Source organism: Lathyrus oleraceus, chromosome 6 (genome assembly GCF_024323335.1).
Source record: "Lathyrus oleraceus cultivar Zhongwan6 chromosome 6, CAAS_Psat_ZW6_1.0, whole genome shotgun sequence".
Taxonomy (NCBI): Eukaryota; Viridiplantae; Streptophyta; class Magnoliopsida; order Fabales; family Fabaceae; genus Lathyrus; species Lathyrus oleraceus.
The window spans coordinates 111,703,296-111,728,722 of NC_066584.1; the positions used below are offsets into that span (position 1 = coordinate 111,703,296).

Sequence of the window (25,427 nt, forward strand, 5' to 3'; positions counted from 1 at the left end):
ACATCATAGAAAAACATATTTAACACAGACCATCGACATCAAACATCTACATAATTAACAATTTCAAGATATAAACGTCCTCATCTCAAAGTAACCTCAATAAGATCAATCACTATAGAATATCAATATAAATAACAACAATCATTAAGCTTAATCACAATTCAAATTATGATATGCATGCTCTTAGACTCTAATGTACTCCTCTTTCTCTGATACCATTATACTCTATATAGGGTCGTGCTTCTCTCGATGATACCACACTACACCCATAACACAAACACAAATGTGCTTCTATCAATTGATATCTCACTTGTGTAATACTTCTCTCAAGCGATACCATATTACATCCTACAATCCAACTTCGAGTTTGCTTCTCTCAAGCGATACTGCACCGTGTGGTCACTTCTCTCTAATGATACTGTGCCACATATGATATTGTACTTTTCTCTATTTGATATTGCACCATAACAACCAAATAAGTCGTTCACTTCTCTAACATCAATTTGCGCTTATCAGACCATATATATATATATATATATATATATATATATATATATATAAGTATATGTAAGGGAAAAAGGGTAATTGTACACATAAGTCTTATCGCAAATGGATTTGTCAGATCACATGTCATTTTCGTGTCTTAGGTAGCAGTGATGTGTTGCTAGATACCGCTAACTGTTTATTATATTAAATACATGATTTAATATAATTGTCAATGCCGCGAAAACCTACAGGGTCACACACAAAAGGACGAATTGATGAGAGATAGAGTAAATAAGGAACACTGTAAGGTACGGTGAACTTAAGTGAATTGTAGAACATCGTAAGGTACGATGCACATAAGTAGAATACGAAATATGGTAAGGTACCACACGCTTAAGTGATTTTGGTATATCATAAGATATGGGCCACATACACTTAAGTGGGCTTTTTAGCTTACATCCCACACAAGTGGTTATATAAATAGAACCCTTGTGAAGAAGCATTTGTTAAGCTGAAAATTTTGTTTCTCTCCCTCTCTCTCTCTCTCTCTCACACACACACACACACACACTTAAAGCCTTCATTTGTAACAGCAAACACTGAGACTGAAGGAATCCGTTCGTGTGGACTGAGTAGAGGCGTTGTCACCATTCAATGTTCGTGATCACTCCTTCGATATGCATCAAGGGTTTCAATCGTCACAAGAGGTAACGATTCTGTCACTGATCATGCCCATTCGTAAGGATGACTAAAGGAGAAATTTTTAATTTCTGCTACATTTTGGATCGCAATTCTCCTTCACCATGGTGCATAGAATTCCACTGAAAAATCTTTTGTTTCATCTTAGGCGCATGTTGCTTCATACAAGATTTCGACTTATGCCTATTTTAGCAGTGTTGGCTATTTTAGGATTTTATAAATTTGGACTTTTATAGTTTTGGGCTTTGGCTTGAGGTCCAAGTTAACCTAAACCTATAAATAGATGGAGTAACCCTTATTCTTGTAATAAAGTGAATAGAGTATTCATAATATTGTATTCACAGTATTTTGCAGTTGCAAAGTGAATAAGAAGTTTTCCACAATTTGTGGGCAGAGAGAAACTCTGCAGAATTTTAATTCTTCTTCTCCTTCGTCGTTCTTTACTTTCTTTCTTTCTCCATTGTTCTTCTCTTTTCTTTGTTGTTGTGTGGGTGATAACAATCTTGTTCATCAAGATTGATTGAAATTCTCCATAGGTTTTGGTGGATTTACAACATCTGGTATCAGAGCTCTAGTTTAATCGATTCGTGGGAAGAAAATCACCATGGCAACGAATCATCCAAATGGGCATTTTCCAGCAAATCTTCCGATTTTCAAGAACAACAATTATGAGAATTGGTGCATGAAGATAAAGATTGTGTTCTGTTATCAAGATCTTTGGGATCTTGTGAAGGAAGGAGTAGCAACGCTTGTAGAAGACGCGACAGATCAAGAAAAGGTTGCACATAAAGAATTAAAGAAGAAAGATTATAAAGCTCTCTTTATAATCCATCAATATGTTGATGCAGATAACTTTGAAAAGGTTAGTGATGCAGAGTCAATGAAAGAAGCATGGGAAGTTCTGGAGAAATCGTTTGGAGGCGCGGAGAAGGTGAAAGAGGCGAGGTTACAAACTCACAAAAGAACATATGAATTACTTCAGATGGAAGACAATGAAAGCATAAATGATTTTTTCACCAAGGTTACAAAACTGGTGAATTAAATCAAGGTATGTGGAGAAGTATTGACATCAAGATCTGTTGTTGGAAAGATCTTGAGGTCATTGGCTCCAAAGTTCGACCACGTGGTAGTAGCCATAGAAGAGTCGAAAGATTTGTCAAAATTGACAAAGGAAGAACTTCAAGGGACGCTCGAATCTCATGAACAAAGAATGGCTGAAAGAGCTGCAGGAAAGTCGAAGAGTGATATGGCTTTGCAGGCTCAATCAACAAAAGAAAGAAAAGGCAAAGGAAGCTGGAATGACAACAAAGGAAGAAGAGGGGAGAGTAAGTGGGCAAAAAATATAATTTTGAGAAATAATACCTATATATATTTTAAAATGTGAAGAGAGATAGGTTTTTAGAAATTATTTTGTACGTGGAAAAGAGGAAGAGAGATAAGAGGAAATTTGGGAAGGAGAGTGGAGTCTGTGAAGAGAAACTCAAAAGTTGATGGAATCACCATCCTTACTGCAATTCTAAGTTAAGAGGGAATTGTCTAATCTTTGGTGATTTTAGAATTGCAGGATAGTGAGGGTTTCTTACCCTCCTATGAGCGTCTTAGGGATTGATATGAGTTTCCCTTAATTTTCTTTTATGTGATGAATATTGTATGAGCTATGTGGTTTTTTTGTGTGACTATTTTTGAATTCTATTGAATTGAGTGTTTTTACGTGTTACTTTGTGACCTTAATAGGGGATTTGGAATAAATCCCAAAGTCTCTATAAGTTATTGTTGGATGTGATAATGATCACACTGAATCACACCGTGTTTTTGACTCGGATTTCACATGTTTATTAGGACTTTATTATCATTTTGTTTGTATTATGCTCTCTTTTATGTTGTTTTCAGATATTTAGCTCTTTCGGAACCCTTTTAGAAGAAACGAAGCAAAAATACCAAAAATTAGGGTTTCTCGGCAAATATTATACACATGGCGTTGCACATGGCGGCCGCTATAGGAGAAGCCATGACTCATCAGCCCTCAACCAGGAGGTAACCACCACGTTCCCATGATCTTTACCATTTCCACACATGGTGGGTGCCATGAAGGGATGGCGGGCGCCACCTTTGTATTCCACGTTCCCGCTAAGGAGAAGTTGAGGGGCATCATGGTCTTTACAAGCTGCTGAATTCCTCTATAAATAGATCGTTCCATTTCATTTCCAAATCATCCAACTTAGTTTACAACACTAAGACTATATTCATCATCTGTAAAAGCGGTAATCCGTCACATCGGGGGGTTATTGCACCTTAATGAGATTGAGTTGGGTCACTTCGAGTTGCTGTCGTCTTTATCTTCAGAGTCGGAGGTTTATTTTCCTTGTACCAGATTTAAAGCCTCCGTTTGGAGCAGGTTCTTATTTTATCGCTTTTATTTAATTTCTGTCTCGCTTTACTTTATTTAATTTCTGTCTACGCTTTATTTTATTTAATTTCTGTCTACGCTTTACTTTATTTAATTTCTGTCTACGCTTTACTTTATTTAATTTCTGTCTATGCTTTACTTTATTTAATTTCTGTCCACGCTTTATTTTATTTATTTTACACGCTTTACTCGTCCTTTATGCCTCACATTCTAAAACAACTTTTCATCATGATCAATATCGTTGTGTTTGTTGCTATTACCATGTCTGGCTAAATCTTTAAAGGTTAGAATGTAAGGATCACGGTTAAAGAGATTGTTAATACCTTAGGATTGGCATTAATTTTGTAAAACGAATAATGGAATCACCTCTGTTGTTTTAATATGTTGGGTTGAAGAAGTTCAACATCTGGACCAACATGTCATGTACGATGTCACGACATCATGACTGTGACATCGCACATGTGTAGAAAACTGAATTAATTAATTCAGGTATATATTCTAGGATTAGTGAGGATATTTGGTGAATATCCTAACTTCCATGTAGAGGTCTTAAAGACTCAATCAGAATATATAGGCTCTAAATATGGAGATATATATGGAGATATTTTAGGAACTAAAAGATTGAAGACCTTGATTGTAGCAGAAGTTTCTGCTGACTTTGTAACAACAAAGAAGAAGTTTGCTGCGATTTCTGAAGGCCCAAATCCAGTTGGGTGCTTAGGTTAGAAATAACATATTGTAACCTAGGATTAATAAGCCTCAAACAATGAAAAATTAGGGGTGTGTGTGAGGTAAACCTCCCAACCTGTGGGAAGGTTACCATGTGTTTCTCAGTGCTCAAAGCTGAGATTATTTGTAACTTAAAGCCTGTAGGTAAGAGTTGTTATGATCTTGAACGAAGCTGTGAAGCAAGTTCAATTTGTTTATCATTAATTGGAAATTGTCGTGATAGGAATGGAAACTGGTGGTTTCTATCTAGGAGTTCCTAGGTATAGATTGCATTGGGTAGGGATTAAATGAAGAGTTGTAAACGGGGGAGTTTAACTCTGAATTAATACTGCTGATAGTGGATCTTCTTCCTGGCTTGGTATGCCCCCAGAGTAGGTGATGTTGCACCGAATAGGTTAACAATTTCCTGTGTTTGTTTTCTTCCTGCATGTTATAATCCTGTCTGCCATAACTCAGCTTGTATTTCAGTCTGCTTATCAAGATAATAACATACCTGATACATAGCATACTGTTTGAATGTCAATCAGAATGTTTTGACATTCATCATTGACAGCATATACTGAATAATAGGCAGGTTGGTTTTTCTGCTTCAGTTCAGTATTTATTTCAGTCTGTTCTTCAAGAGGATAACAGACCTGGCCAAAGGATCATTGTGTAAATGTCAAACTGGATGTTTTGACATTTATTACTGTAAGCTGATAGTGAAGTATATACTGGTTGGTCTGCTACAGTACATCATTTAGCATAGTCTGTTTTCAGGAAAATTACAGACTTAGCATATGGTATATGTTCTGGTCGTCAAACTGAATGTTATGACATTCATCCTAGACAGCATATGCTAAATTGTAGGTTGGTTAGTTTTTTGTTTCAGCAGTTTTCTCAGGCTATTCTTCAGGAAGTCAACAGCTGAGCTAAAATCCAGGAAACTAACAACTAAGCTACAATTAACGAACCTAACAAATAGCCTATTTGTTAGTACCCTAATATGTGGAAATTAGGTTAACTTGTTCAACCTTTATTTTAGGAAATACAAGTACAAGGCCAGCAAACTGTAATACTGTAACAGGTGATGTTCAAATCACTATTGAGACATCATGCTGATAACTGTGCAGGTTCAACAGAAGTTAGTGCTATGGTTGATCTCTGCTGAGTCTTTCTACCAGATGAACAGAACTGGGTGTTCTTCCATTCTATGGTAATACAGGAGCAGATGTAGTGACATCTGCAAATGTGTGCACATTAGTACTGGATGTTAATTGTATAGATATCTTGCTGTATTAGTAACAATGTTGGATCAGATGTCATGACGTGGAGTAGAACATCTGAACTCTGACTAAACCAGAATTTCAATTGGTATCAGAGCAGGCATCCTGTTCTGTTTCTGGATGAGATCCATGGGTGATACTTTCTGGTATCTTGCAAGAAGGTATGCTAGTACTGATGTTGGAACCTGTGGAAGGTTCTGTGATTTACCTGAATGGTCCCTTGAAGTAGGTGGATGGACTATTCATGACAGGAACTGTGTGTACCTGTCTCTGGAGGTTGGCAATTGGCCTTTGTGTGGGACACCTGTGCTAGTATTGAATCATATTCAAACTTGGTATGTTCTTGGAGGCTGATCCTGTGAAGTGTGTGTTCATAGGTTGAGTTGTATTATGATTTCCGCTGCATAATACCTGGCAAAACTTAAACTCTGATGTAGTTTCCCCTCATGTGGATGAAAGGCTGCTGTATTCAAGATTTCATCATAATCTACTGAAGATGTCAGGATACTTGAGTCTCCCCAAGTCCACTCATCATGGTAAGAATCACCTGATCACTGATTCTTTTACACTCTTGGGTAGTGTATATGAAGACCTTGAAGACTTTCAAGGAGGGTTTGTTCCAAGGAGGTGGAACCAATGTTCAATGTGATGTCAGAACATGTTGTTCAACAAGTATGCACCTATTGGTTGAAGAGCATATGTTTTAGGTGTCAACACAAAGGGATACTTTTGTTTGGAACCTACTCCTGACCTGGAAGAGGAGACATCTGTGTGTGCTAAGTTGACAAGGGTAGGGTCAACTGTGTGTGTGCTCAAGAAGGTCACTTTTAGACGTCTGATCTCTAGAAGTGGAACTGGTTGAGATGTGACATTGTGCAACTTCCTGCTGCTTGTCTTATTCCTGTAGATTGATCAGGGTTGGATAGTTGTTCCCTGAAGTACTATGTTATGTTGGAAGACAAGTCCCCTGGATGTTAGAAGTCAATGATGGGGTAACCTGATTGCTGTTTCATTTAAGAGGATTGGGACCATGAATCTTGTTATTCAAACACCACGCTCAGAAGTGGTAGTTCTTTCAAGGAGTGAGAATATGAAGATTCAGAGGTTGGTTGAGGTAGTATGCTCTGGCAATGCATATCTACCATTGACTGGTGCTGTTTTGTATCACTAGTACTTATGGTCAGCTGAAGTCTGATTGGTGCGATTGGAGTATGTATAGGTATAACTCATAGAGTTAGTTGCCACTGGTAGTAATGGTGTATGTCATGTTGAGACATTTGTGTACAATGCATGGATATTGGTGTGGAGTTTCCATGATTGTCAATTTGAGGGGGAGTCTTGATTAACCTCCTCATGTTTGGTCAGCCTAGGGTCTGGTTGGCTGTTGACCTGTGTCACATGAGTTCTGGTTGTTGTGGGACACATTTGCAAGGAAGGATTCATCCCTCTCATTCCTAAGGGTGAATATATTCTGGAAAGATTCTCAAAACTGTTGAGGTGCTTGCAAGCAGAAGATGTTGACACAAGAAGAGTATTTTCAAAATATTATTTTGATGGAAGTATCTGAAAGGATAATTGGGAAAGGATTTAAGATCAATGTCTACTTGTGCCAAGTACAAGTAGTTAATTGATTATCCTTGGAGCTCAAGATAACCGATGTTCTTAAAGATGTTGGAACATCTCTTCTTCAAGACCCTGTGCAGAATCATAGGAAGGATAGTACATTGGTTTATGGTCTAGCTCTTTGGTGGCAGCAAAAGCATATGATCTCTGAAAAGGTTTCTTGGCAAGAAACATGTTCAGCCTTGGTGTGTACAAGAAGAAGAAGACATCATAGTATTGATGGTGGTTACTTGGATCAGTTTATTTCTGATCTAGGTAAGGAAGTGCATTGGTTGATGCACACTGTGGAGTTAAGAACAAGTGACAGCATTCTTGACATCATGGAAACAACCTTGCTTTAGGAAGTGGAATCCTTGGTATAGCTGAAGGGTTAGTTTCTAACTGGTCCTTCTGAAGACTCATGCATCAGAGTGTCTGATGTCTTTGGAGAAGAAGCAGGGATTCATCAAGGTGTGAGCTTGGATGACTTAACTGCAAACCTGCAGGATGGAGGTTGTTTACTCAAACTTGGTTCCACAATCAAGTCTATGAGAGTGTTGAACTCTTGTTATGTGTAGGGAGGAAGTTCTTTCAAGTGGCAGAAGAAGGAGCTGAATTCAACAGCTAGATGTTAAAACACAATGTTGTGACATTTGGTTCAACATCAGAATCTTCATTGGTGAAGTGGCACATCAACTTAAGATAGAAGGGTCTACAGAGTTGTAGATTGGGTACTTCAAAAAGATCGTTCTCATTGCATTTCTTTGGAGTTGCTGGATGGAGAGGATGTTACATGTTCATGTCTTAGAGAATCTAAGTGTTGTTTAACTTGTAGCTTGAAGTTCAAGTCTCACTTGGACGGTCAGAATATCTTTGGGAGAAGTCTGATAAACGTGGAGAGGTCAAAAAGCGGAATTTGACTTTTTCATATGAGGATTCATGAAGGAGGTAATCAACCAGTGGCATTTGGTCTATCTCAGAAGTGAATACGAAGAATCAAGATGATCAACTTATGACAGCTGATTATTCTTGAGGAAAGTCTAAGACAAATTACTTTTGAGCAGAAAAGTAGTAAGTTGAAGACAAAAGGAGGTGTTTTCTATTCATCTCTTGGAGTTTGTGGTAGGAGTTCTGAGCTATCTATGGAAGATTATCTCTTGTAATGAGGTGAGTATGTGTCTGTCCCAAGTTGTGTCTGGGTCCCTTTGGATCAAGCTGGTGACCCAGTGATGTCTGAAGATTATCAGATGGGGTCGTTTGTTATATTGTGAAGGATGTCCTAACTTATGTCAGGATATTTTGTGAAGTGGCTTTCTGTTCTGGCTAGAAGAGAGATTGACACAGAGTGTGAATGTGTTCAACCAAGAAGGTTGAACTGAGGGAGTGCTCTTGAAGACATGAAGATGCGTCTTATGTTTTCCATTCATCAAGTGGTCTGGATTCTCTTTGAATCAGGAAGTATGTAAAGTTCCCACTTTGGGGTGTTGGATATGTTCAGGTGTTATCTCCAAGTTTCAAAAGGAGAGTTGGCTGTTCATGACAGGGGGAGTTATGTAGTTGCGATGCAAGTAATCATCAAGCTTGTGGTCTATGTGCTCTCAGATAACTGGGTATGGCACATTGTTAGTTATTGGGATGATGTGGTGTGTGTCAAGGCTGAGTGAGCATAAGAATGTCTGACCGGATGTCATGACATTGCCTTGGACAATACTGGTATTTCCTTCTGAATCTTATAGTCATGAGGAAATATGGATGTGATGTGTCTAATTATGATATATCAGAATAAGCCTGTGTGTTACAGTTGTGTGGTACAGGGGGAGTAACCATCTACTGATGTTTGGGATTTTGGCTGTAGTGGTGCCAGATGTCAAGCTACTACTGGAGGTACGAAAGTGGTCTTAGGAAATGATGATAGGAAGAATACATGAAGAATGCAGGCAAAAGCCGCGTTAAATGTTAAGACATCGCGTGCAACGTGTCTGACTGCATATATGGAATAGTCTCCATGCACTGGAACTGTTGTTTCGGAAAAGAAACAGTCAAGAGCTATAAAAGGTATTCAAAGATAGTCTGAGATTTTGTTGGTGATTCTCTGACTGTTTCTCAGCAAATATTAATGAATCTTGACCAAGCATTTATTCCTACCATTAATTCCTAAGCACGGGCTGGACTATTTAAAGGATGTATCAGCACTCCTCTTCTCACAAGAGAGACATTCCATTCCCTCTAAACCATGGGGTATGTTAAGGTTTGGGCAAACTGCGCCTGGATCTGGTTTTGTGAAGGGTTCATTTATAAATGTTTAGCTAAAAAGGGGGAGAGAAACATTGTCCTGAGAATGTACCAGAAGCAAGCAAGATGTGGTAGCAAGCAGAAGTTGGCTTTAGACACAAAAGTCACTAACTGGGTATATCACTTGTGTCTTGTGATCTGAGTTAAGAGGACAGTTGTGTCTTGTGATCTGAGTTACATTATCTATGTACTCAGCATTACATATTCTTCAGGAAGCTCTACTGCTGAGGGGAAGGGTTTTGATGCAACTGATTCTTGTACATCTACTTCCTCATGTACACCAACTTTGGTGTTTGTGGTGGTGCATACCCAAACTGGGATGTAGTGTCTAGTGTAATGGTTATTTGTTTTAGCTAAAATTTGCCAAAGGGGGAGATTGTTAATACCTTAAGATTGGCATTAATTTTGTAAAACAAATAATGGAATCACCTCTGTTGTTTTAATATGTTGGGTTGAAGAAGTTCAACATCTGGACCAACATGTCATGTACGATGTCACGACATCATGACTGTGACATCGCACATGTGTAGAAAACTGAATTAATTAATTCGGGTATATATTCTGGGATTAGTGAGGATATTTGGTGAATATCCTAACTTCCATGTGGAGGTCTTAAAGACTCAATCAGAATATATAGGCTCTAAATATGGAGATATTTTAGGAACTAAAAGATTGAAGACCTTGATTGTAGCAGAAGTTTCTGCTGACTTTGTAACAGCAAAAAAGAAGTTTGCTACGATTTCTGAAGGCCCAAATCCAGTTGGGTGCTTAGGTTATAAATAGCATATTGTAACCTAGGATTAATAAGCCTCAAACGATGAAAACTTAGGGGTGTGTGTGAGGTAAACCTCCCAACCTGTGGGAAGGTTACCATGTGTTTCTCAGTGCTCAAAGCTGAGATTATTTGTAACTCAAAGCCTGTAGGTAAGAGTTGTTATGATCTTGAACGAAGCTGTGAAGCAAGTTCAATTTGTTTATCATTAATTGGAAATTGTCGTGATAGGAATGGAAACTGGTGGTTTCTATCTAGGAGTTCCTAGGTATAGATTGCATTGGGTAGGGATTAAGTGAAGAGTTGTAAACGGGGGAGTTTAACTCTGAATTAATACTGCTGATAGTGGATCTTCTTCCTGGCTTGGTATGCCCCCAGAGTAGGTGATGTTGCACCGAACTGGGTTAACAATTTCCTGTGTTTGTTTTCTTCCTGCATGTTATAATCCTGTCTGCCATAACTCAACTTGTATTTCAGTCTGCTTATCAAGATAATAACAGACCTGATACATAGCATACTGTTTGAATGTCAATCAGAATGTTTTGACATTCATCATTGACAGCATATACTGAATAATAGGCAGGTTGGTTTTTCTGCTTCAGTTCAGTATTTATTTCAGTCTGTTCTTCAAGAGGATAACAGACCTGGCCAAAGGATCATTGTGTAAATGTCAAACTGGATGTTTTGACATTTATTACTGTAAGCTGATAGTGAAGTATAGACTGGCGAACAAAAGCCAAGTAAGAAGTTTTTCAAATCAAAAACTAATAAAAATGTCAGAGATCTAGGTAAGGGGGTTGGTTATGAAATGGGGATGTTTTACGCACCCAAAACATCCTTAGTACTCTAAGGGAACCCTTTTTGCAAATATGTGTTGTAGGTTGGTATTTGTGAAAAGATTTGTGCAAAAGATTGGAGGGATGAGAAGAGAATAAATTATATTTACAAATTTTGTTGCTTGAATGGATAAACCCATTGCCTACGTACCATCACAAAGGAGGATCAAAACCTCGTAGTTCGGGGTAAAAATCTCAAAGATTGATGAATTGATTTTAATCAAAAGCCTTAAGGTCTTTTGTTATCAAAGGGAGAAAACTCAACCTAAACCAACAATCCACCATGTGAGAAAGGCTTCAACATGCTAGTGAGGGGTTAACCCTATAATGAGCATGGAAGGCTTATAATCCATCACTAAGGATGATGTGAGATTTACATAAACCACTATGATAACTCAAACCTATGACTAATGTTTTTGAAAAGGTTTTAACAAAGTGGCCATTGGAACCACAAAACAACTTGAAATGGGTTATGTTTACAAGTTAGATTTATTTACAAAATAAAGTCAAAGTTGGATTAAAGTTTATTTACAATGAGTATTTATGAAAATGGTTTTGAAAAGTCAAAGGCCTAAGGCCTAGGTTTCTAATTTGAAATGAAGTCAAAGTTTTGAAAATGATTTTTGGCTTGGTTAGAGTGGGGAGAAGAGAGAAGGGTTATTCCTAAAGCATACAAAGATAAGAGGGGAAAGAAAAACCCTTGGAGTTCCTTTTCTTGGAGTCATAGAGATGACTCAAGATGCTCTTTTCCTTTGGACTTAGCACACAAACAAGCAATCAATAAATTTGTATTCAAGCTCCTAGGATCTCTATTTGGCTTGGCTCTTAACTTGGCTACTCATGACAATGGTCCTCTTTTCACAATCTCAAGGTGGGATCCCTATCACACAAAAGCACACATCAAAAAGCTCATAACACAATAAAGGGAATGTACAAAGAATAAGTTTAAGGAGAAGTCCTTTGAGGCCAACTTTGAGTTTTAGCATTCTAAAGGCATGAGGCCTAGTTGCTCTTCAACAAATTTTGCATTCTAAAGGCATGAGGAGTAGTTGCTCTTGAACTCCTTTAAGCATGGGTAAATTCTAATTCTAAGTCCTTTCTCCTTTTGCATTTTGGTTCACATCAAAACAAACATAAACAACACAAAATAGCAATATATTTATATACAATAATGGGCTCAAATGAGCAAAAGAAAAATGACATAAAACATAAAATATGTGCTCAAGTGAGAAAAGATGAAAATCAAGATGAATAATGAGCAAGAAATAAATGGCATTAAAAGTAAATGACAAGAAATTAAAAGCTCAAATTAAAGTTAGTAGTTAGTAAGGTTATGTTAGCTTATTATAAGACAATGTAGCGCTCTGTTAAGCAATCATAAGTGGACTAATGTAGTAGTCACACCTATCTGAGGCCCGTCAATAAAAATGTAGGCAAAGAACACAAGTTAGAGGTCATGACTAGTAAGCCAAGCTCCATAAACTTTCCATGTCAAACAAAAGGGGAAGGGCCTTGTATTGACTTTTGGTTATTTTCTTGACCAAGAAGTAACCTATCTTTGACACAAAATAACTCACTTGATCATGGATCAAGTTGAGTTTGGTTTGGATCAAAGAAGGTTAAGCTTCTTATTTGTCAAGACCAACCTCAAGACTTTAACTCATTAGTCATTGAGGGAAAGAAAGGGATGAAGATGAAAGGGGAGGGGTAAGAAGTCAACAAATAATCCTAATTGATCAAGGGATAATTCATCCTTGATCAAATTCATTCATCTTTCTAGGTGATGACCCTTAAGGATTTTCAAACCACAAGATTCAATGAATTTGATCAAAGTTGAATCAATTCAACCTCAATCAACACCAAACAGAAGAGAAATGAAGATAACAAGTCAAGAAGTCAATAATATTTTTTTTGGTATTTTTGAATTAAAATAAAATACAAATAATAAATAAACAAATAAAGTTGAACCTCAAATTCAATTCAAAACAACTTCAACAAGTCCAATTAAATTCTCATAGGTTCAACATAGTCAAACAAGCTTTGACTAATTTTCTCACAAATTTTTGAAATCAGAAAGTAATTAAAATCAATTAAAAACAACTAAAAATAGCATAATATGAATTAAAATCTCAAATAATCTCAAAACAATCAAGAAATTGTTGAGACTATTTTTCATTGACTTATCATGATCCATAGATGCTATGAAAATATTTTTGGATTTTTTAAAAGTCAGAAAGTATTTTAAAATGAATTAAAACCATTAAAAACCAAGTAATTCACAAAAACTATCAAATAAAGTCACAAAAATAATTAAAAATCATAATATGAAACTAGATTTTTCAAGAAAAAGTTTGGAATTGGTCTCATATTTTTCTGACTTCAAATGAATTTTTAATGAATTTTTGAAAATGAAAAGAATTAACAGAAAATAAAAAGAAAATGAAATAAGCGAAAAATGCACAGCCATCTGATCCACATTCATTAATTGACGTGGCACAAGGCACGGTCTAAATCTTATGATGCACGCTACTCTTGAGTCAAACGCGAAGCATGGTGCATTAAATGAAGTAATTAAAATGAACGCACATGATTAGATCCTGAGAAGGAGATCCAAGGGCCCTGGTCAGAACACGTGGTGGTGGTGGAAACCACCATCTTCTTTGGCCAGACTCACAAACTCCGGCCACCAGTTGCAGAAAATAAATCTTAATGAAAATTAAAAACAAGGCCATGCAAATGAAGCTCGTGTGATGTGGATCATCACTGTACCAATGGATTTCCCTCACTCTTCCTATATTGAGAGAAAGATGAAGGAGAAAATCATGGTGTCCACTCGGATTGTTCATGAAATGATAAATTGGATGCATCAAAGTCTTGCCTCAAGTATGAGGACTTCAGAGAACCACAGAAACACAAACAAACTACATTGAATTAGGAGTTTCAGATCCAAAAAGTTTGAATGGATACCTTTGAATTGATGAACTTCTGGCCACGAATTCTCCAAGATCCTTGTTCCTCTTTGATCTATGAATGTAATGGAAGTGATTGGCTAAGGAATCAGGCTTTAAAATTCAGCTAATGATACTGAATTTCAAGCTCGAAAGTATGAATTTTTTTGAGTGATTCCTTTGGTGAGGGCTATGGTTTCAGTTCTGTAGCACTTGGGATCTCCAAAAGGTTGAGAAATGAAGCTCATGAAGGTGTTATTTATAGCTGAATGTGGCTGATCACACGCTTTGTTCATGTGCATGAGAATTTGAAAATTGGATGCATGGGCCTGCGTGGGAGTGTGGAAGGCCCATGGATGGCTGAAGCAACATGCTGAGATCAAGTGAAATGCATTTGGACGTGCACATTGGACTGAAGATGCTTGCAATTCAAGTTATAACATAAAAATACCAAAATGCACATGAATGAAAAGAATTTCGAAACTCACAAATGGTAGACCCAAATGAGTATTGTGAGTAATGGTTGGAAAGCTCTTGAAATAAGGAACAAAAGTCATGTTGGGAAAAAAATCATTTGGCATGTGCAAATTGATCAAAACTGGCTGGGAAAATTCAAGTACAAAACATATTCAAGTCACTTTGAAAAAGTTCACCAAAAGCAAGCTTAATCAAACCCCTATGTATTCATGATACACACTTCAAATGAAAAAATATCCAACATAAAAGTTGTATATATTTTCAAGATAGTCAATTTTGAATCAAAGTTTGCATCATTTGGATTTTCTATGACAAAGTTATGGGCATTTAAAGTTGGGTACTTTTTCAAATTCAATGAATTGGGTCCAAGATGACCTATAATGTTTTGTATCATCACATGTATTTATTTTAGGATTATGAAATTATGTAAATCATAACATTTTAAGTATACATCTCAATATTTCCAATGCATTTGGTATCACCTTAAAATAATAAAAATTAAGGAAGTTATGCCCTTGGTAAGTTGACCCAAAATTAGGGTTTCAGTCAAAATGACCTATAATATTTTGAAACGAATCATGACCTTCAAAGTTTCAAATAGATTTTTGATGAACATGAAAGTTGTTCATATGGTTATTTGGAACACTTTTGATCTTGGGAGAATCTTCATTCTACAAACACATCAAAAGTTATATCTCATGGATCCTCAACTTAGTTAGATGACTTGACTGGTCAACTTTTCAAGTCCAAAACTTTCAATATTGATGAATAAATGATTGAGGGGCCTCAAATAGGCTCATATATGCATAAAATTATGAATGAAAGAAATTCCCTTGATTAAATTTGATCAGAGATTGAGATTGCTTCATGGGTAAGGCACATTCAAAGCACAGTGAAATTAGGGTGTCCTTGGGAAACAATCTTCAAGCCCTTTGGGTTATCTTGATCAAATTGGCAAATTGAGATACTTGGGAGACATATATGATGATTAGGAGCTTTGTGGACCATTGCCATGCTTTTTCTCTTCTTCATCTAACCATTGCATTGGGCTTAGAGGCCTCCTAGAAGCATTGTGGAGCTCATGACCACTTGAGCTTCAAAAAAAAAGTTAGTGACACATTTTTGTGCTTTTGGTTAGTAATAAAATAAGAAAATGCAATAATATACAATACAAGCATGCTTGGTGATCTCAAAACACTCAAACAAGTCCCAACCCTAGGGTTAAGGGGCTAAACATGCTATGATCCTTGAGGCAATACACTTGTGCAATAACATGATGCCATGAGGGATCTTAGGGTCAAAATTAGGTTCTTACACAATGTGTAGGGGCTAAAAAGGAATAGAGATTTGGCAAAAGGTGAAGTTGACCTACGAGTTGGCAATGGAGCCAAGGTTGCTGCTTTAGCCGTAGGAACTTATGTATTGACTTTACCTAGTGGTTTAATAATTCAGTTAGAGAACTGTTATTATGTACCTGCAATTAGCAGGAATATTATTTTCGTTTCTTGTTTAGACAAGTTTGGTTTTTCATTTACAATAAAGAATAATTGTTGCTTCATTTATTTGAATGATATATTCTATGCTACTGCACAAATGAACAATGGACTATATGTCCTTGATCTTGAAATGCCTATTTATAACATTAATACTAAAAGGATGAAACCTAATGAGGTAAGTCCAACTTACCTTTGGCATTGTCGATTAGGCCACATAAATGAGAAACACATTTCCAAACTCCATTAAGATGGATTCTTGGACTCTTTTGGTTATGAGTCATATGAGACATGCATATCTTGTTTAATTGGAAAGATGACAAAGTCTCCATTCACAGGAAAAGGTGAAAGAGCTAATGATCTTTTGGCCCTCATACATACTGATGTATGTGGACCATTGAACATACTAACCAAAGGAGGTTTTCAGTACTTCATCACATTTACTGATGATTTCAGTAGATATGGTTATGAGTATTTAATGAAACACAAATCAGAGTCCTTTGAAAAGTTCAAGGAATTCAAGAATGAAGTACAAAACCAAATATGTAAGAATATTAAAACTCTTCGATCAGATCGAGGTGGTGAATATTTAAGTCTAGAGTTTGATGACCATCTGAAAGAGTGTGGGATTATATCCCAACTTACTCCTCCTTGAACAACCCAATGGAACGGTGTATCTGAGAGAAGAAATCGAACCTTGTTAGACATGGTCCGATCCATGATGAGTCACGCCGATCTTCCAAACTCCTTTTGGAGACATGCACTATTGACAACAGCTTACACACTTATCCATGCTCCATCCAAAAAGATTGAGAAGACACCATATGAGATATGGAGTGGTAAGAAACCACATATGTCTTACATGAAGATTTGGGGTTGCGAAGTTTATGTGGAGCGACAAATTTCAATTAAGCTTGAGCCCAAATCTAACAAATGTTTATTTGTGGGGTATCCTAAAGAAACAAGAGGGTATTATTTCTACAATCCTTTTGAGAGCAAAGTGTTTGTCGCTCGAGATATGACGGTCTCACGTCTAAACAGAGACACGGTTCTGGGAGGGACCGGAGACACGAGAATATCAGTAACATGTCTCTTATCTCAGTGGGTTTGGTACCACATGTATTTGAGAAGGAGATGATGACATTATATTGCATCTGCATTATGATCTGTTTGATTGTGTTTGAGTGTGATTGAGAATATTTCTATATTCGTTATTACTATTATGTCTTGCTGAATTTCACCATTAACATTTGTTAGATGTATTGTCACCCCCGTTTCTTGTTGTGACGTCTGTACTCCTCGGACGTACAAATAATTAGGTACAAAAGTAGCCGCTGAGTTATGGGATGACGTTGGTGTCCCTTTTAGATTTTATCTTTGGATCTTAGAGGAGTCGCTCTGATATGTAGCACATGGGATGAGATATCTTTCGTCATTTGTGTTATATTTTGTTTATATGTTGGAGTTTGATGTTGAGACTTTATGTCAGACTCATTTAATTTCTGCTGCTTATTTTACATGGCTATTTGGTATTTGAGACTTATATTCTTTGGTGAAGCATGCGTGACACTCTAATATATGATTTTTGTTTGAACTATTTTGTTAAATGTCGAGTTGGGGATTAGGGTGTTATATGATCCACGTTGGCCTTGAAAATCAGAGCCATGATGGTAGATGCACGCATGTTACTGATTTGATGGCTAGGTAGTAGTAGTCATGATGATGGTGACGTATGTAGAAAATTTTGAATAGTATTGGGAGTTACTAAAAAACACCATTTTTCTGCCATATAGAAGACATGATCGAAAATGTCATTTTTGCAAGACATTTGTTAGCCTATGATTTTTGACTCAGGTTGTTGGACTAGTAATATGGATATGAGATAAATATAAGTGTTAAATGCAGATACCTAGATATCTCTTTCAACACCAAACCACAAGATTCGACAGAAGAACTTTTTGAAAGAGGTTGTTCAAGAACTATAGACATGTGGAAGCACATCAGAAGACATAAGCACATATAACAAGATACATGTTGAATCCTGAAGGAGTGACCGTTTCCGACAATTATTGATGTACATAGTATATAAGTAGATTTGGTCTCTGGGGCAAGGGTTGCCATTTCATTTTATTTCTTATAGAATTCAAACATCCGAGTCACATAGATACATAAATTATGAGAAATGTATGAACTTGCGTACCGCTTTTAAATTCAAGCATTTTTATTCAATTGCATTTGCTCTTCATTTTCTTCATTTACTTTATCCTTTTTAAGTACTTCTACTCTTATTTCTTTCAACTTGCATCCAATACTTTTAAATTCAAATATAAAACATCATAGCACTATTACACTTTCTCAAATATTTCACACAAAATATCCCTAATATTTTTTCGAGTTTAATCCCTTAAATGAACTAAAACTCGTGATGTGTTTACTAAAAACAATGATAAATAGTAGGGGTGACAAATGAGCATGCCCGTTCCATTTAGATCCGTTCTACAAAAATCCGCAAAAAATGTGGCGGGGCGACGCAAACTTTATTGAGAGTGCGAGACTAAAATCTTGTCTCGTCCCGAAGAAAAATGAGTACGGGGTTTGGCGAGCCCGCGAGCATTGAAACTTTTAAATCTAAAAGTTATAGATTTTCATTTTAATGCTCGCGTCCACAAAAACCATAGAACATAGGGCGAGATTGACATACATAGTAGAAGGCACATGCCTAAAATTTTGATATGTCTTATAAAAAAATACAGATAAAACAGATATGTTCAAAAATCCGAATCTGTTTTATCAGCACTCGTAAATAGAACCCTTACAAATTGCATGATGCATGATGTATGCATTTTAAAAGCAAAAATAACGCTATATACTTTTCTATGGCATGCATGCATGATTCATGGCCGTATTGGATTCTTTTTTTAAGGGAGCTCATGTGTCCCTTTCCATCGAAAACAATTAATTAAGTCACAAATTTATAATTAAGTGCTAACTAACTGGTAAGTTTAATTAAGGAAGGATTACAATTTTATAAACGAAACTGGTAATCTAGATTTATAATTCCCGTACATGCCAAACTGTTTTAAAAAGTTTATTCTGATCAATTTCATCCTTCACAGTCACATGTGATCAATAGTTAACTTATTCATTGATTAATGACAGAAAACGAATATTGTACCCTCAGTGCAGGCCGCATAATGATATAAAGATTCTCTTTCAATTATAAAAAATTTAACCACACACAGTCAATAAACGGTGAAGTATATCATCCCATTTCGCCTAATGTCAAAATTTCATTTCTCAATACTAATTAATTTCAATGCAAAAATGATAAATTTTATATTTATTAAAAAATATATTTAAGTGCATTTAAGTTTTTTGATTTTATGCGGAAGAGACAACACAATTAGTATATCCTCAATTAAATTGTCTTATAATAATAATAAAATAATTAATACAAGGATACTTTGGAATAAAGACATTTAATACACCTAGATTGGTTGACATTTACTTATATTTAAGGCCAAAAAAATTAAAAGACTTTTGTTTATAAATAAGGTCGGACGGAGTATTTTTACTATTTCTTTTAATTTGTCAACTTTTTTTCTAAATAATCAAGTGATCGGAAATTATCTTTTAAAAATAATAAGTGAAACACTACAAATTTAAATTTGGAATTATATCTGATATTTTTACATAACTATTCCTTGGAAAATCTTAACGGAAGTTCCATTTGTCTATTTACTTAAGAGTGATTTGATGCATTTTGTAGTTAGTCAAAAGAGGCAATGCTGCACCAATTACAGACGTTGAGTTTGATATCTTCTTCATTCAGCAACCAATCACAACCGTCAATAATTATAAAGACTTTTTTAAATTAGATATTCTCTAAACACAATAATGTTAATAATGGCCATTGATAAATTAATTAAAATATTTGATAAAATAAAATAAAATAAAATATAATTTTTTTGTTAAAATAATTAAAAAATAGAAGAAAAGATATAAACTATGAATTTTAAACTATCTTAAAATAGTGTCTAAAAAATAAACTATAAATTAATAAAAAAATTATAAATTTATGCTGAAAGATTATTATATGAGTTTATAAATCTATTACTGTATCATTTAATTTAATTTAAGTGCTATTGAATTTCGGATTTCCTGCCTATTTAAATTTGATTTATTTTGAATTAATTAATTGAATGATATAATAATCAATAACCATATGGTTTCAGATATGTTAGGAATTTTTGGGTTAAAGAAATGCAATAGAAAAATGCCGCCCAATACCTCATAACAAGAAATTCGACCTTTAACGCCGTCGCCAACTGTATATATAAACGCGTCAAAGTGCGTTTTCTTTTCCCATTTTCATACTACAAATTTTCAATGTTTCATGCTTATCTATCGCATTTTCTTACTTCCCATGCTTAAACTGCGACGAACACAAAGAGGCTTTGAGGATCGTGTATTTGAGTTGGTGCTGAATCAGGTAGAAGAGTTTTCATCTTTGATTAGTTTTTGTTCGGTTCTTTTTTAATGCTATTGCGTTTATTGGATCATTTGGTTTTGGAGCTTATTTCTATTTTTGTTGGATTCGTATGGATTTGTTTTGAAAATTGAGTTGCTTTTGGTTTCAATTATGGTTCATCTTCTTGTTTTAGATACAGTTGAACTGGAAGATGCAACAAGATTTACTGTGTCTTATGGAAACAAGTTATGGGGAATAGAGTCATAGATATGGATTCGTTTGTTCATTTTTTTTTCCTTTTTACAACATAGAGATTGTGGATATAGTTAGTTGATAAGCAAGGATCTGGTGTTGTCAATCGTATATAGCAGAAAATATTGGTATGTTTAAGTAGCGCTGCTATAGTTGCTATTTGACAATATTTTGAACTAGATAGCTAGGTTTTAAATATGGTCGCCGTTGCGTAAAGGCTTTCGCGATTTCAGTGTGGACAGGTGTTGTGATGCTGATTGCGGTCGTGCCGTGTGAATTAACCACAATTTGTTCTTTATCACAAAAACAGTAAATAACGGTATCTGTTTCGACACTCCCTAATACCGTTTTTCGCGGTCGTTTTTGCGGTAGCTGACCGTTTTTTAAAACCTTGCTAGATAGTTTATTGCAGAACAATAGTGATTTGGTCAAATTTCGCTATGTTATGGTGCTATAGAACTGATATTGAACAGGACTGGAAGGATCTAGGTTAAAACTAGCCTGGAGAAGTTTATGGAAGGATGCAGTTGTTTGATCTTAAAAGTTTTGAATAAAGAATATACTTGATGGTTTCTGCTTTTGTTTATTTTATCCTGGAATCATCCTCTACACATGACCTTCTGATGTGCAAATTTTGTTTATGTTTTTTCTCTTTATAGTCATTCAATAATTGAGATCCTATAAAATTATATGAACATTTGCCTACACGCTTCTAATTTCTGTCCTCACTGATGCAGTGATGAATTTAATGTTATCTGTTCATGATTTAGTATATCATTATCTCAACTACAGCTGAAGCTCCAGTTTCTAAATCCACAACTTATTTTGGCAGGAGTACAATTGCTGGTGCGGAATCATTCCATAGAAGACTTTCAGATTCATTGTCATTTTCAATACTCAAAGATGGCATTACATGAGCATTCGGATGTTGTTCAATGGGGTATGAATCTTTTTGATGTTGATCCTCGTTATAGTCCTGGATACTACGGTGACTTAATTCAACATGATACTGGTGATGTCTATGGTGAAAACTACTTTCACAGTCATTATGATTCTGAAAGTAACCAAGTAGAGAATGATGAGATCATTGCACGGACTCTTCAAGAAGAGTTTTCACAGCTAGAGATTGCCGAGCGTTCGGGTTATTCACAGCCAGATGAAGAACACTATCATGCTTCTGAGACTTCATATGATTGGCAAAACACACCGATGATGAACTATTGTTCAGGAGGTATCAGTAAATGCACGCATTAAGATGTTGAGTACTTTTGTATGGTTGAAATTTATTTTTTTGCATAATTTGGTTAACTCAATAAAAAATTTATATGTGCAGGTCATAATTATGTTAATGAAGGAGTTGGAGACATAGAAACTTCTAGCTCATGCTGTAGTCCTGGTGAAGTGGGGGGATGCTCATTGGAGCTTGTTGACAACTATCCATTTGATGATGAAATAGAGAGGAGATTGAGTGAGATAACTCCCATTCCTGTATGTTTAGCTTCTTGATTTATGTATTGAATGGATAATTATATACTGTGCACCTTTTAATGGTTATTTTGTACCAAAGAACTTGCTTACTATGCTCTTTTTTGTTAAAATATTGCTAGGGTATAGAATATAGGATAATTAGAGTGGTTAAGAGTTAGTTAGTAGAAATTAATTAGTTGATTAGTTGGTTAAGTATTAGTTGTTAACAGTATTTTGGTTATTCTTGAAAGTATTTAAATAGCCCTCAATTGATGAAGGGGAGGGATAGCTTTTGGAATAATTGAGTTTTGGGTCCGGTTATTCCAGTATGAAAGGAGAGTTCTCCTCTGTAAACCTTTTGCATCTTCTCTTTCAATCTCTCTACAGAAATCAGAAAAACTTCATTTGTTTGCAATCCTTATTCATGTGAATATGTTTTTACACCATTATCTTAGGAATTCTCTTTTTACTCAAAGAAAGGATCCCAACAGATATATTGATAATCTTTTCCCATTAGTTAGTTTATTAGAGAGGATTAGAAGGGAACATAACTAAGGGAAATCAGATTAGGACAATTCATTGACTATATTTTAAAGTGTGTAAGTGAAAGGAGAGCTCCTTCTTGAAGGGGAAAACCTTGGAAGAAAGACATGTAACGCTTCTCCCCTCAGTCAATTATTCAACAAAATAATTGTTTTCTTTATTCTTTCTATCAAATTGTCTGTGTTCCTAACACCATGTCTTATGATATTAGAAAGTTGATTTTTTTTTATCAGTTGTATGGTCTGCTTAAAAATTTCGTTTTTACTCTCTTGTGTAGCATATTCCAAAAATTAATGGAGAAATTCCTTCTATTGATGAAGCAACATCAGATCATGAAAGGCTTCTGGATAGGTATTGGTCATAGGCATATTTCTCCTTTGTTAAAAGCTAATAAAAATGCTTCCATCATGTATGTATCATTGTCTAGAAGTTTAATAAAACTCATTACAGAGAATCCATTGCCATAGGTGCCCAGGTTCATTTTGTGTGTGCACTCAACGCCCCTATATTATTATTTTTTTGTTCATTCGTAGTCTATAAAGCATAGGTTGATTTAAAGGATTATTTATTTGTCTACATTTTCTTAAAACTTATACTCAACGTGTCAAATTAAGCCATCTATATTTTTAAACAGATTGCAATTATATGACTTTGTGGAACGTAAGGTACAGGGTGATGGTAATTGCCAGGTTTGTTGCTTTCAACATTCACTTTTCCAATTTTTTGTTCCCCCGCGTTTGCAGAGCGGCTTTAATCATTTTCATTTCAGATCATAAGTTTCTACATTCATCAATTAATAATTATTTTATCTTTATTCTTCTCCAGTTTCGTGCATTATCTGATCAGTTGTATAACACACCTGATCACCACAAGTTTGTCAGACGAAAAGTTGTAAACCAGGTTAGCTGTCTAGCCACTAGAGGGCTACGTTTCATCATGCTTACTGAAGTTGTTTCTTTTTATGAACTATTCTTAGGTTCTGATTAGTGAATGATCTTTTAAACAGCTGAAGTCTCATCCAGATATTTATGAAGCATATGTTCCCATGGAATATAGTGAATATTTGGAAAAGATGTCCGGGTAATAACTTTCACTTTTTTCTCTATCTATCTTCCTATATAAAAATTATTTCGTATAAGCTAACCAATAGCAACTTCCATTTTCATTTTCAATGAAATTAGGAGTGGTGAATGGGGAGATCACGTCACTCTTCAAGCTGCTGCAGATTCGGTATGAGTTTTTCAACGTACTACATCTATAAAACAGTTTGAATATGTTCCATTACCGTTCTATGCATCTTAAAGCTTCTATAAAACTTACTGTTCCTCTTCAACAAAACATTTGTTTGAGTATCTTTTGTTGCATGGTTTAAGTATGTTCAATATCTTTCTCCTCTCAACTGTGGCTGAATTTAACTTTCATTCGCCATTTCCTGCATGTTTCTTCAAATGATGCTATTGACAAACTTATAATAATATTTGAAATTGGATGTAATATGATGTGCCTTTTAATTTGTTACTAATACCATTTTTTTTCTTCAGTATGGTGTGAGAATATTTGTGATGACTTCTTTCAAAGACACGTGTTGCATTGAGATTCTTCCTAGTTTTGAGAAGCCAAAAGGAGGTAAGATTTTCCTAGATTCTATGATTTAGGTTATCTTCACATTAACACAATTGGACATTCTTCTATAAGCATTGGTGCATTTTCTGTATTTTGGCTCATACTAACTTGTTCATCGTATAATGTGTTTTTGTGCAGTGATTTTTATAAGTTTTTGGGCAGAGGTGCATTACAACTCCATCTATCCTCAAGGAGGTATATTTTTACAATTTTTTGTACTTATCTAATCAGTTTGGAACAATTTCACCAAACCAAGGGTTAAAACTATTTGGTTTGTTTGAATTTCACATGATTGACCGAGCAAGACATCAAACTTCCATGTTGGGAGTTATTTTTCTTCCAAATATAGTGTATGATTTGGTTGATATCCGATATGTTACTATTGATACAGATATAACTTCAAATGAGTCAAGAAAGAAGAAAAGGTGGTGGAGTTTTGAGAGCTCGCATTAATAACATGACTAGTTTAGAGGAGACCAACTTTCATTCTACACACGGGTGTCTTCTACAATTTTATCCATGTGATTGTATATCCAAATTCATCAAAGAGTCTGCCAACCGCCAATAAGGATTTTTTATCTAAATTTATCACATTTCTTTGATGATAATATTGTAATGATATAAATTTTGGGATGCTTTCCTACCAACATTGTCATATTTTGGATGTTTTCTAAAACAAATAAGGTTTTATACATGAAGTGATAAAGTGTATTACGTACATGTTAATCTACAGTGTTATGTTCTTATTTAGATTTATCATTTCATTCAAATATACACCATTTTAGACTTATCCATCTATTCTTTCATAAATGTATTTGTTAGATCGGAATAAGATTACAGAATCCAAATCTTTAGATTTTAAAAGATCTTTCACAGTTTTACTAACACTTATTTTGAGGCATTTGGTATATTTTTATTTTATAACTATGAAATTTTAAATTCTTGATAGTATTATATATAAATATATATCATGCAATGGTGGTTCTGAACATGATTGGATGAGCTGAGCGACTGCCCTGGGGCCATATTTAAGGAGCATGTATCCAACTATCCATAACAAGAAAA

The 25,427-nt window shown here is 35.3% G+C and overlaps 1 protein-coding gene across 1 annotated transcript; it reads left to right on the forward strand.

Moving 5' to 3' along the window:
* The first annotated feature begins 20,237 nt into the window (after positions 1-20,237).
* Positions 20,238-25,112, forward strand: LOC127091384 (OVARIAN TUMOR DOMAIN-containing deubiquitinating enzyme 10). Its single transcript, XM_051030009.1, has 11 exons — positions 20,238-20,498; positions 21,522-21,960; positions 22,063-22,217; positions 23,017-23,090; positions 23,374-23,428; positions 23,565-23,639; positions 23,746-23,819; positions 23,921-23,969; positions 24,281-24,365; positions 24,501-24,557; positions 24,754-25,112. The coding sequence occupies exons 1-11, from the start codon at positions 20,403-20,405 to the stop codon at positions 24,813-24,815; spliced, it is 1,221 nt and encodes a 406-aa protein (XP_050885966.1). The 5' UTR covers positions 20,238-20,402; the 3' UTR covers positions 24,816-25,112.
* The last annotated feature ends 315 nt before the right edge of the window (positions 25,113-25,427 follow it).